Genomic DNA, 10,393 nt, shown 5'->3' with positions numbered 1-10,393 from the left:
TTTCATAATTAATTGCATTTCTTCGTTTCTCCTGATGTTCAAGACCTTTCCTTGCTTCTGATGGCGCTCTGGAAGGTCCACCTGTAATTTATACAAGAAAAACATTAATTTTACTAATTGTTAATAAAAGTTATAAACAATTTCCGACGAATCTACCGAATTCAATGGTTAATTCAGTGCGAAATTAACATGTTAAGCAGTTCTATTAAGGTAAAGCTTACAATAATTTTATTTAACACTTGCAACAGTTATAAACAACCATCTAAATTGTTATTTAGCAAGAAACACTAGTTATTCTACAATTAAAATACTTGAAAGTAAAGTTTAAGCTTTATTTCACTATCTACTCGCTACAAGTAATGTTAACCGAATGAAATATTTATAATAAATGTTAAATGTAAAATGCCTGCTGCATGCAATTGTTAATTCAATACGAAATTAACAATTTAAGCTATTTTATTAGGTTAAAGCATGCAATAATTCTATTTAAGACTTCCAATAATGATAAACTACCATCTAAATCATTATTTAGGAGAGTTGCAACTTTGTTGCGCGAATCGCTCCCGAAAATTGCACATTGTTGCAAACGCGTTATCGGGTTTGCAACTTTGTTGTCCCGAAAATTTCACATTGTTGCACGGCGCGCCGTATTGCAACAATGTGCAATTTTCGCGAGCGATTCAATGCAACAAAGTTGCAAACGAAGAATCGCATTTGCAACTTTGTTGTCGAAAGTCGCCCCCGAAAATTGCACATAGTTGCAAAACGGTGCGTCGTGCAACAATGTGCAATTTTCGAGAACGATTCGCGCAACAAAGTTGCAAGCGCTGTAACGCGTTTTGCAACAATGTGCTTTTTTCGGGAGCCCGCGCGGGTCACAGTGTTGCAAAAGAGTGATCGCTATTGAATTACTGGGATATTGTAACCTTGTGTAAAATGAAATATGTTTTAAACAATGAGGTTTTCGCAAAGGAAATGGATGTGGTGTCTAAGGGAGAGATGAATAAGATTGTAAAATGCTGTAAAACAATACTGGTATATTGTAACCTTTTGCAAAATACATTTTGTACACTTATCTTACAATAAATCAATGATTTTTTGATAAATAATTGCATTTCTTCATTTCTCCTGATATTGAATCCTTTCCTTGATTTCTACGGTGTGCTGGATGGTCCATCTGTAATTCGTACGAAAAAAAAATATTAATTTTACAGTTAAAGTACTTGAAAATTAACCAGAAACTTTATTTTTCTATCTACATTGTTAGTAATGTTAAAGTAATTAAAGATCTTTTGTATTGCATGATTGTTTATATTAAAAGCGAGAAATTCATCAAAATTTCTATTTTAAAAATCAAATGTCTGGTAATAACTTAATTTCTGACAATACTCTCTATGACACACTCAATCTTTCTCCTTTGAACGTTGATGCAGACTGAACAGAACAATTCTCCCAAGCAAGAACTGCGTGATCAAATATTTCTACTTATTTTTCTTTATATCGAATTTATATGTTCTCTTTACATATATACGTAAGAATTTGGCGGATAATTCAAATTTTCGCGGTTTCTCTCTCGTAAAATGCCGCTGTTATTTTCTACGGTGCATTCTATTGCAACGATACTTTACTATCTACATTCACTACTACGCATGGCTGTCAACGTGAGAACGAAGTTATCTTGACTAATCTTAACAACGTTGAACTACGCAGTTCTTGACGACGTTAATGACCTGATCACGCATTCAAAGTGAACCAGAATTCCTTTTTCTGCTATTCAGTATCGCATATCTTTTTGCACATTTTTAAAACACACGTCTTTGAATCATCTTGTGATTGTTACGTCGGGGTGTTTGTGGTGTATGAGCAATTGGTGATCACGTTGAATCATCATCGAAAGTAATTGTCAATCTGAACTCATCAGAGGCACAAGAATCATCATTATGTGCGCGAAAATGGCTTTTCAGCATCAGCCTGGCACTGCTATGGAATGCTTAAGCGTATGTACATTTTATTTATGTTAAAATATTATGAAACTTAGTTAATGCTAATTCGATGATTGTCATGTAATTTTTAGGCGCCGTGTTTTATGACTAATTCAGTTTTTTTATGTTTTCAGTAATATATAATTACATTCAAATTTTTTAATACATAACTGAATATTTTTAATTCAAGCTTGATTTTCATTGTACTTAAGGTACATCATCAAAACAGTTTATTAATAAAGGATACTAGTGTAACAATTAATACTAAATCAACTGTTTTGAGACACTGTATGTTATTTTTTTAGATACCAATTACATTGGTCAAAGAAACGGGTGTTAATGAAAATGGTGAACAGGTGATGAAGTGTGGTTTCAAAATTGGAGGTGGGATTGATCAAGATTTTAGGAAAAGTCCACAGGGTTATACAGATAATGTAAAGAGATTAATATAATCTTGTTTTTATCAATGTTTATCGTGTTACTAATTGATGTTATTTTAGGGCATATATGTAACTGAGGTACATGAAGGATCACCAGCAGCAAAAAGTGGGCTACGTATGCATGATAAAATTTTACAGTGCAATGGATATGATTTTACAATGGTAACTCACAAAAAAGCAGTATCTTATATCAGAAAACATCCAGTATTAAATCTATTAGTAGCTCGTAAAGGGGTAACCAGTACTTAAATACCAAATGAAAGGTCTATTTGGTCTAAGAGAAGTATTTATTTCACTCTATACATTAACAGAGTCAATTTATTGGAGCTACATGTCTGCCAAATATCATATTAGATTATGACCAGTAGTAAGATATCTTTGAGTTAGTTTTGCAAAAGGATTAAATACTTGGAATTTTACTTTTTATATCTTAAACTTTATCAGCAACAAGTATCTACAATTCCAGTTGAAATAGAGGCATAATGTTAATTAATGCACATTTGATAATTGTTATGGTTGTTTTGCAGGTATAATATCTGTTTCTAATTGCAGTAGAAGTAGAGCATTAGAACTCTAGATTGATATAGATATATATAAAAATCCTGTTACGATTCGTTATTGTTGTTAAAAAAAAATATTTGTATGAAAACGTTTTTCTAATAACAGGTGTCAGCAAATAATGCTATTAATCATGTACAATTATGCTTAAAAACCATAATTTACATGTGCCTGCGTAAAAATCGTACTGTATAATGTTTATTGAAAATCCATATGAATATTTCTTTCCACCATATATATATTTATATACAAAAAAGAGAATTCATTTGAATAATAAGAAAGAGTATTTCTTAATTGATTTTTAACAAAAGAAATAGTTGTATGGATGGAAGTCATGATATTTTAATTCTTTAAGTATTTCTATATTGTAAAATATAACAAAATGCCAAAGCATAATGAAGTTACACTAGCTTAGATACACAGCATACCTTTTACAAAATTTTGTATTGCTAGTATATCAGTATATTACTGTAAGACTCGTACAGAATTCTTTGAAATATATGCATTTAAAATATTTACAATGACTAAAACAATCATACAATAAACATTGTTTTAATATCTTTAACAGATACACAAAATATATCTAATTTATGTGAATAAGTATATTAAGGTATGTGCAACCGTTGCATTTATAAGCATTTACACACTCATTGGAACAAAGAGAATATCATTGAGACTGTACATTTTGAGACCAATAGAAGTATTGTATTTTCTATTTTCGAAAGTTTTTACTTTAACTAATAACGAATGTTTCAATGCATTTTCGTAAGGTTTTATATGTAAGAAAGGGCAAAACTTTTGTAATTTATCTTAAATTGGCTACAAATGTACAATAAGTGAAACAAAAGGAAAAGTTCCTGTAATAATATGTACGATTTTCTTTTATATCCCAAGTTTCTAATACATTCATGGTGAAAACATCGAACCATTTTATAAGAGATAATATAATACGTTGTCACAATTTTGTAACTAGTCTGCTAATATGAAGAAGATTTAAAAAGAATTTGTAGAACATAAATTATTATGCGTGCGATAATTATGCATGCACGTAGTACTTTAAGATTTTTGTATAAAGCCACAGTGTGACAAATTATACGCGTTAATTTGATTTGCACTTATATTAATATTATATGTTATTTATTGCCAAAAATATGATTAATATAGAGAATTATGAAACAAACTAATGACCTATATTGTGTAAATAACAAATAAATATCTTACAACACTCTAACTAAAATTATACTTCTATTTTATTTCTAAAACCCACTCTATAAAACTTCGAATATTTTAATATTTAAAACTTTCAAAAAGTTAATTCCTTTATCTTATCGCCATTACATTACGTTAGGAAATGTTTTACAATTTATTTGTATTTATCATAATATTCGTATTACACATTAATTAAATTAGAAAAAAATTACACCAAAAACAATTGTAAAATTAAATTACGTGTAATAAATAAAATTCCGTACTATATTCTATTTAATCTATGGTCTAAGTCGTATCAGAAAATTTAAGAATTTTATTTGAAGACATATCACACGCTTATTCGTTTAAAAGTAAACTATATATTATTTAAATTTAATCTATAAAAACAGAGAAAATATTCGTAAATTGATAAAATACTATTTAACTTTAAAAATCTTTACATGAAAACGCGTCATAATGGCCGATGCTCGCGCGTCGCCATGAACTTAATAGCATATGATGACGTGTCTAAAGTTCACTACGTGGATGGTATGTGTATGACACGTTGCTTCTTACTGTGCTTCGTACTGGTAGTAAACGTTCAAATTAATCCATAGAAGGAAGTTGACTTCGTACGAAACAACAATATAAAGTGGCTTTGCTTTAGTACTCCTTTAATGTTTATCGTAATTAGATAACGATACGTTTGTTAAAAAAGTAAAAGAAATTGAGATCTTTGTTCATCGTGAGTTTAGACAAAATTACAAATTATAATACAAATTTTTTGTGATCATCTGGTATTTGTTCACGGATCAACGTAAAAAAAAAAATAACAAATAATGGTGAGTAATTTAATAAGAGTTGAATTAAAAACGAAATACAATTTTTTTTTTATGTAGAATTTTATGGTTATACTGTGTTTACATTTTTAAGCCTGCCGCACCTAGTTCTACATCGGTCGGAGCCGCGGGACGATCGCCTAGCAAAGCTATAGCACCTAGAGCAGGTGGTGGTGGTACTGTTAGACAAAGGAGAACTACAACAACTACTTCAACTAGGAGTAAAAACACTGGAGTTGGTTCTGATGGCATGTGGAGGTTTTATACGGATGACTCTCCTGGCATCAAAGTGTAAGTAGATGTAGAATCTTATAAAATCATTAGAATCAATGTTTCTTTGTGGAGGATATTAGCAATTTTGAGAGAAAAGAATTTAACTGATGATATAAATATGTTTGCAGAGGACCTGTGCCTGTACTTGTTATGTCTCTCCTTTTCATTGCATCTGTGTTTATGCTTCACATCTGGGGCAAATACACTAGATCTTAAGAATGGAAATAGATTCTAATTTATGAAGGAACTGAAGAAACTGAAAAGTCCTGTGCAGTGCAATGGAAAAGAATGAAGAAAATCTAAGTTTTAAATACTTTCTAAGTGGAAGATCAGTATGCCTTGTAAAAGTTTGCTACATTTTAATCTTATTTCTGAATTGATTCAAGAGAATTGGGGCACTGTGTATTATAAGTTATATTTCCATTAAATGGATCTCTACATTTTTCGTCAAGATGTAAGACCAAATTTTACCGCGCGATCATAAATACTTATTGTAATCATTTATTTTCATCAAACTGAATTTTGTAACGTTTGTAAGAGGATACCTCGAAGTTAATTGTACGCACGCATCATGCGTGATTGAGATAAGACATACTAGTTATTGTTTGTAAAGTTACTATTATGATAATATAATGTACAATATTAAAATAAATTATTCTTAACCCAATTTAAAAAAAGCAATCTGCAAAGCTAATTCTTTTCGTGCCCATCCATTTCCATATAACTGGAAGAAGATCGAATTCAATGCACATCGAACGTTTCTAAAGGATATCTGATAAAAGATGCGTATTGTCTTCAGCAGTACAATACGAATGAAAAGCGTAATGCGCCATGTTCCATTTAACTGGAAACTCATTCGCGCTCGCGTGTATGTATTGATTCCATACTGAATGGGCGCGGATTGCAGCGCTCTGCAAAAAGAAGCAATCATGATAAATTAACTACGAGAAAACAGAAAAACAATCGGTTATTTTATCGGAAAACCAGCCAAGAGTGCTCTCATGAAAACATTACCTATACAACTATCAAGAACAGTGTATACACATTCTTACAAATATAACATATAAACAGAAAATTTCCATAAACAAAAATTCAACATATTTCATTGATAACATCTTTCAGATATCTAAAAATATTTTAAATAACAAAATCCATACATTCCTTTGAATTTCCAATTTTTCAACATAAACATTCCAACGTACCCCATCAGTTTTATCTTCTCGTAATGAAAATCTTAAATAAAAACACTCGAAATGAACAAGATTATTGAAAGAATCACGGAAATAATGATAGGAAGCCCTAATGTCAGATAATTAACGTGAATCGAGAAACCCAATAGGTCGACACCATAGAGTACCAAGGAGAGGGAGACGCGTTATGCGGCAAGAAAAGGATCGAGCTAGACGAGGAGCGTCCGATGCGCTCGCAGTCGATTCATAGCACGTGATCATGGGTTTCTAGTTTTAGACTCGACATTGAATCCCCTCGTAGTCCTGCCGCTGCCTGTCGCCGCGGGTAGAAGCAGGTCCACCCGTTCTGCCAGTTGCTGCGATGAGGCTCCTCTCTCTCGAGGTAATCGTCGTTTTCTCTTAACTGAATGCACCTTACACAGACGGCGTTCTCTGCCAACCAGAAATTCGGCGTCTTCGCAGCACGAAGATATTCTGGGCGCGTTGAAACGTCTGTGCCACTCTCGGGGTGACAGTGACTGGTGCGATTCACATTCATCTCGTAGCGTTCGATGCAGAACTTGAAGATGACGGTCAATCGAGTAACGGTTAACGATATCACTTTCGATTTTTGTCGACACTGTGATGGTTGAATTTGTGAATAGTGTTGGCGTTGTTTTTGGTTGATAATTTCGAAGGAATTGGCAGAAATTCTTGGTGTTAATTAAAAAGATGATAGAAAAAATTTGATTTTTCGTTGACGAATATTATTTTGAATAAATAATTGAAATTAAACGCTTGTTTCTTTTTCTTCTACTTTTGTTTTTTAAAGAAAAGTATGTTATTTCTTATTTCGTCGCTGGTTAAAGATTGAATTCAGACAGTACGATGCAAAAGTTTCGAATTAAAGAACGGTAAGTACATATAATGACATTTTTCTTTTTCCGTTTCTTTATGAATGAAAATATTCCGTATGTTTCTAGCGTGTGAAATAATAGAGTTCGTTCAAGTGCCGTGAATATATGCGACGAGTGAAATGTCGTTCTTTACGATTCTTTTTTACGATAATAGCTAACGAAATTGAACTGCATTGCGACGCTCTACGTTGCGAAAGCAGTTACCTAAATAAGGTTGATTAGAATTTACTTCGATTAGTCAAACGTGCAATAATACGAACCTGATGATTTTCTGCAAAGATACCTTTTTATGGAAAAATCATATGAAATTTTAATGAAAATTATCAATTCTCGGTACAAATTTTTAATTTAAGAAATAAAGCTTTTTATATACGTTCCATTCATTTTTCAAATATTCCCTTGAAAACTGACTACAATAAGCAACATTTCTCTTCCTGTTTATTTCTTAATGCCACGCTCTTATAAACATATTCTTCGTGTTGAACAGGCAAGTATAATATACATAAACCGATATGATCGATATAATGAAAAACATCTGAACACCAAGGCCTCTCACACATGAAATAAAATAGAATCATAAAAATATCAGGTGTCAGGTTTCTGTGTCATAATATACAATCCTCTCAGGTCTGATTAAACTTTGGCCTATACCACTAGCCACGCAATATACTGTTCCAACTACAAACATTTTCTTACCTCGAACATACTAACGATAAAAAAATAATTTCTCCTTCTAAATCATAACAATTAAAACAACGCACTTTAAATAACACTACACAAGAAATAAACGAAAAAATATTGAAATTGAACGAATTAAAATGAGCAATTGTAAACAATATTCCTAGTCTGTTAATTTGTCGTTTTACAATTACAGGATTGCTACCAGATAATTTAAACGTCATTTTTTTTAGCAAAGAAGATTTTATAAATTTCTCTTTAGCCACCGTGTACAGTGGCTTCGTTAACAATTCCAGATTCGAAAATAGTTCATCGCGCGCGGGAGTTGGTAATCAACGAGGATCAATGGCGGTCGATATTTTGGACGAGGACCACTTCGCGGTGAGCGCGATCGTCACTGTTGGTATGCAAATCATCTTCTTCACGATAGCGGCGACCTTCCAGTTGGACAAGTTGACGGATTTCGCCGGCGGCACGAACTTCATCATTCTCGCCCTCCTCACTTTCTTTCTCGGCCAAGTGGGCAAGGTATACTCTAATTATAAAACCGGTTTCGCGTAAGTACGTGTGTTGTGTGTATGTGCGAATACAAAACGCGAATCGTCTAATCAGAAAACAGCGTAACGTTTGTTTTAACCGCCATAATTTATTTTCGTTGCACCGTTTGTTTTCGTAATATCTTACAAGCTTTTGTAAGCTCTTATACAAAATCGATTGTACGAAATATATATGTATGTACATTTTTTTTTTCTTTCTTTCTTTATTTCAGCCTTATGACAGTAGACAGCTTATGGTCACTATATTCGTTTGCCTATGGGGTCTTCGTTTGTCTGGATATCTGTTGTATCGAATAATTAAAATCGGCCGTGACAAGAGGTTTGAAGATCGTCGCAGTAACGTGATACGTTTCGCTGTGTTTTGGACGTTTCAGGTATTGGCCGTATATAGGATGGTCTTTTTCAAAAATGAACTATCTATTATTTTACCATAATCAGTCGCAAAGGTGAACAATTTTTTTATTGATTTTTTAGGCTGTATGGGTTTATGTGGTAAGTTTACCGGTAATTATCATTAATTCTCCAAGACACAAAATACCACCTGCTCCCAAAACAATGACAACACTGGACAGTGCTGGAACTGGACTCTTCGTGACCGGTTTATTAGCCGAAACTTACGCTGATTTACAGAAATTCTCGTTTAAACAGGATCCAGTGAATAATGGAAAATGGTGTAACGATGGTACAATTTATACTCTGTATATCGTAAAATTCCACAATTCGCGTAATACAAATTTCTTCTACCGATAAGTTCGTCCTTTATCGCAGGACTATGGCGACTGTCCAGGCATCCGAATTATTTCGGCGAGATAGTAGTATGGTGGGGTATTTTCGCGATATCCTTGAATGTAATTGAAGGTGTCGAATGGGTCGCTATAGCCTCTCCGATCTTCACAACGTTCATCATTCTATTCTTATCCGGAATGCCTCTATTGGAAAGAGCCGCCGACGAGAGATATCGTGAGTGAGTATCCAGTTTACAGCATTCGATGATCTCTTCACATCTGTTAGAAGAATACGTCTAGCGAACATCTCAATGAGTTTTCAACGTTTGTTAAATTTTTCAACATTTGTAATACATAGAATTATTTTCACTTTTTTTCCCCTAGTAATGCTGAGTATCGCTACTACAAGCAATCTACGTCGCCACTGATACCATTGCCACCATCGGTCTACATCGAGGTGCCATACTTCCTAAAATTCCTCTTCTGCTGTGAATTCCCGCTGTACGACTCGTTAGACGTGAAACCACGATCAGCTGTTACCGAATCGACATCGATAAGTCTGGCTGCGTCCACGTAGCTATAGCCACACGTCGGGCGTTCAAATTCCGAGTCCGGCGTGCAATCTGCCACGGCTAGCACAGCATTTTGAGGAGGCTGCTATGATTATTTACGTTTTATCGTTCGTACAGTTCTTGCTGATTGTTTCACTCGATCAAGTATGGACCGATGGACGTGAAACTCCACGTGGTTAGAAATTGGAATGAGTTTTAAGGAATAAAACGTTTGAGAAATATTCATCTGCCGTGGAGGCAACAGTTTTCAATCGTATATTGATGTTTTGGGGATTTAAGTTCGGAAAGTTGCATCAGAAAGTCAAATCAAAATGATAATTGTTGGAAGCAATGTGTATTACGATATTTTACTAGTCGTGAACAAATTGGGAAAAAGTTATTTTTTAAAATTAACGAACAGCTAAAATTATTCGATACATAGAAAATTTTTGGAGTTGAAAATTCTCGAAAAGAGAATGATAAGAGACGCTAGAAAGTATGAAGAATGAAATCAGA

General features: G+C 33.3%; 3 protein-coding genes across 3 annotated transcripts; all 3 read left to right on the top strand.

Moving 5' to 3' along the window:
* Nucleotides 1-1,702: 1,702 nt before the first annotated feature.
* LOC108570750 (uncharacterized protein C45G9.7) lies at nt 1,703-2,781 on the top strand. The gene is made up of 3 exons (XM_017932655.1): nt 1,703-1,997; nt 2,288-2,416; nt 2,483-2,781. Exons 1-3 carry the CDS (start codon nt 1,941-1,943, stop codon nt 2,669-2,671), a joined length of 375 nt encoding a protein of 124 aa, XP_017788144.1. The 5' UTR covers nt 1,703-1,940; the 3' UTR covers nt 2,672-2,781.
* Nucleotides 2,782-4,811: 2,030 nt separating this feature from the next.
* Nucleotides 4,812-5,940, top strand: LOC108570738 (protein transport protein Sec61 subunit beta). Its single transcript, XM_017932641.1, has 3 exons — nt 4,812-5,010; nt 5,102-5,298; nt 5,409-5,940. Exons 1-3 carry the CDS (start codon nt 5,008-5,010, stop codon nt 5,494-5,496), a joined length of 288 nt encoding a protein of 95 aa, XP_017788130.1. The 5' UTR covers nt 4,812-5,007; the 3' UTR covers nt 5,497-5,940.
* Nucleotides 5,941-7,300: 1,360 nt separating this feature from the next.
* Nucleotides 7,301-9,903, top strand: LOC108570745. The gene is made up of 6 exons (XM_017932650.1): nt 7,301-7,363; nt 8,341-8,572; nt 8,814-8,975; nt 9,076-9,283; nt 9,370-9,565; nt 9,711-9,903. Exons 1-6 carry the CDS (start codon nt 7,338-7,340, stop codon nt 9,901-9,903), a joined length of 1,017 nt encoding a protein of 338 aa, XP_017788139.1. The 5' UTR covers nt 7,301-7,337.
* Nucleotides 9,904-10,393: the final 490 nt, after the last annotated feature.

The sequence above is a fragment of the Habropoda laboriosa genome, unplaced genomic scaffold, assembly GCF_001263275.1.
Source record: "Habropoda laboriosa isolate 0110345459 unplaced genomic scaffold, ASM126327v1 scaffold87, whole genome shotgun sequence".
NCBI classification, from domain to species: domain Eukaryota; kingdom Metazoa; phylum Arthropoda; class Insecta; order Hymenoptera; family Apidae; genus Habropoda; species Habropoda laboriosa.
The sequence above is the reverse complement of the archived record's forward strand: the minus strand, read 5'-3'. Positions and strand labels throughout refer to the sequence as shown.

Bases quoted from the DNA above. Each gene is read 5' to 3' on its own strand.
- LOC108570745 (XM_017932650.1), top strand. From the start codon at position 7,338: ATGCAAAAGTTTCGAATTAAAGAACG. The intron at 7,364-8,340 runs GTAAGTACATAT...TAACAATTCCAG, and splicing joins AAGTTTCGAATTAAAGAACG to ATTCGAAAATAGTTCATCGC. The intron at 9,566-9,710 runs GTGAGTATCCAG...TTTTTCCCCTAG, and splicing joins GCCGACGAGAGATATCGTGA to TAATGCTGAGTATCGCTACT.
- LOC108570738 (XM_017932641.1), top strand. The intron at 5,299-5,408 runs GTAAGTAGATGT...ATATGTTTGCAG, and splicing joins GACTCTCCTGGCATCAAAGT to AGGACCTGTGCCTGTACTTG.
- LOC108570750 (XM_017932655.1), top strand. From the start codon at position 1,941: ATGTGCGCGAAAATGGCTTTTCAGCATCAGCCTGGCACTGCTATGGAA. The intron at 1,998-2,287 runs GTATGTACATTT...TTATTTTTTTAG, and splicing joins CTGCTATGGAATGCTTAAGC to ATACCAATTACATTGGTCAA. The intron at 2,417-2,482 runs GTAAAGAGATTA...ATGTTATTTTAG, and splicing joins CACAGGGTTATACAGATAAT to GGCATATATGTAACTGAGGT.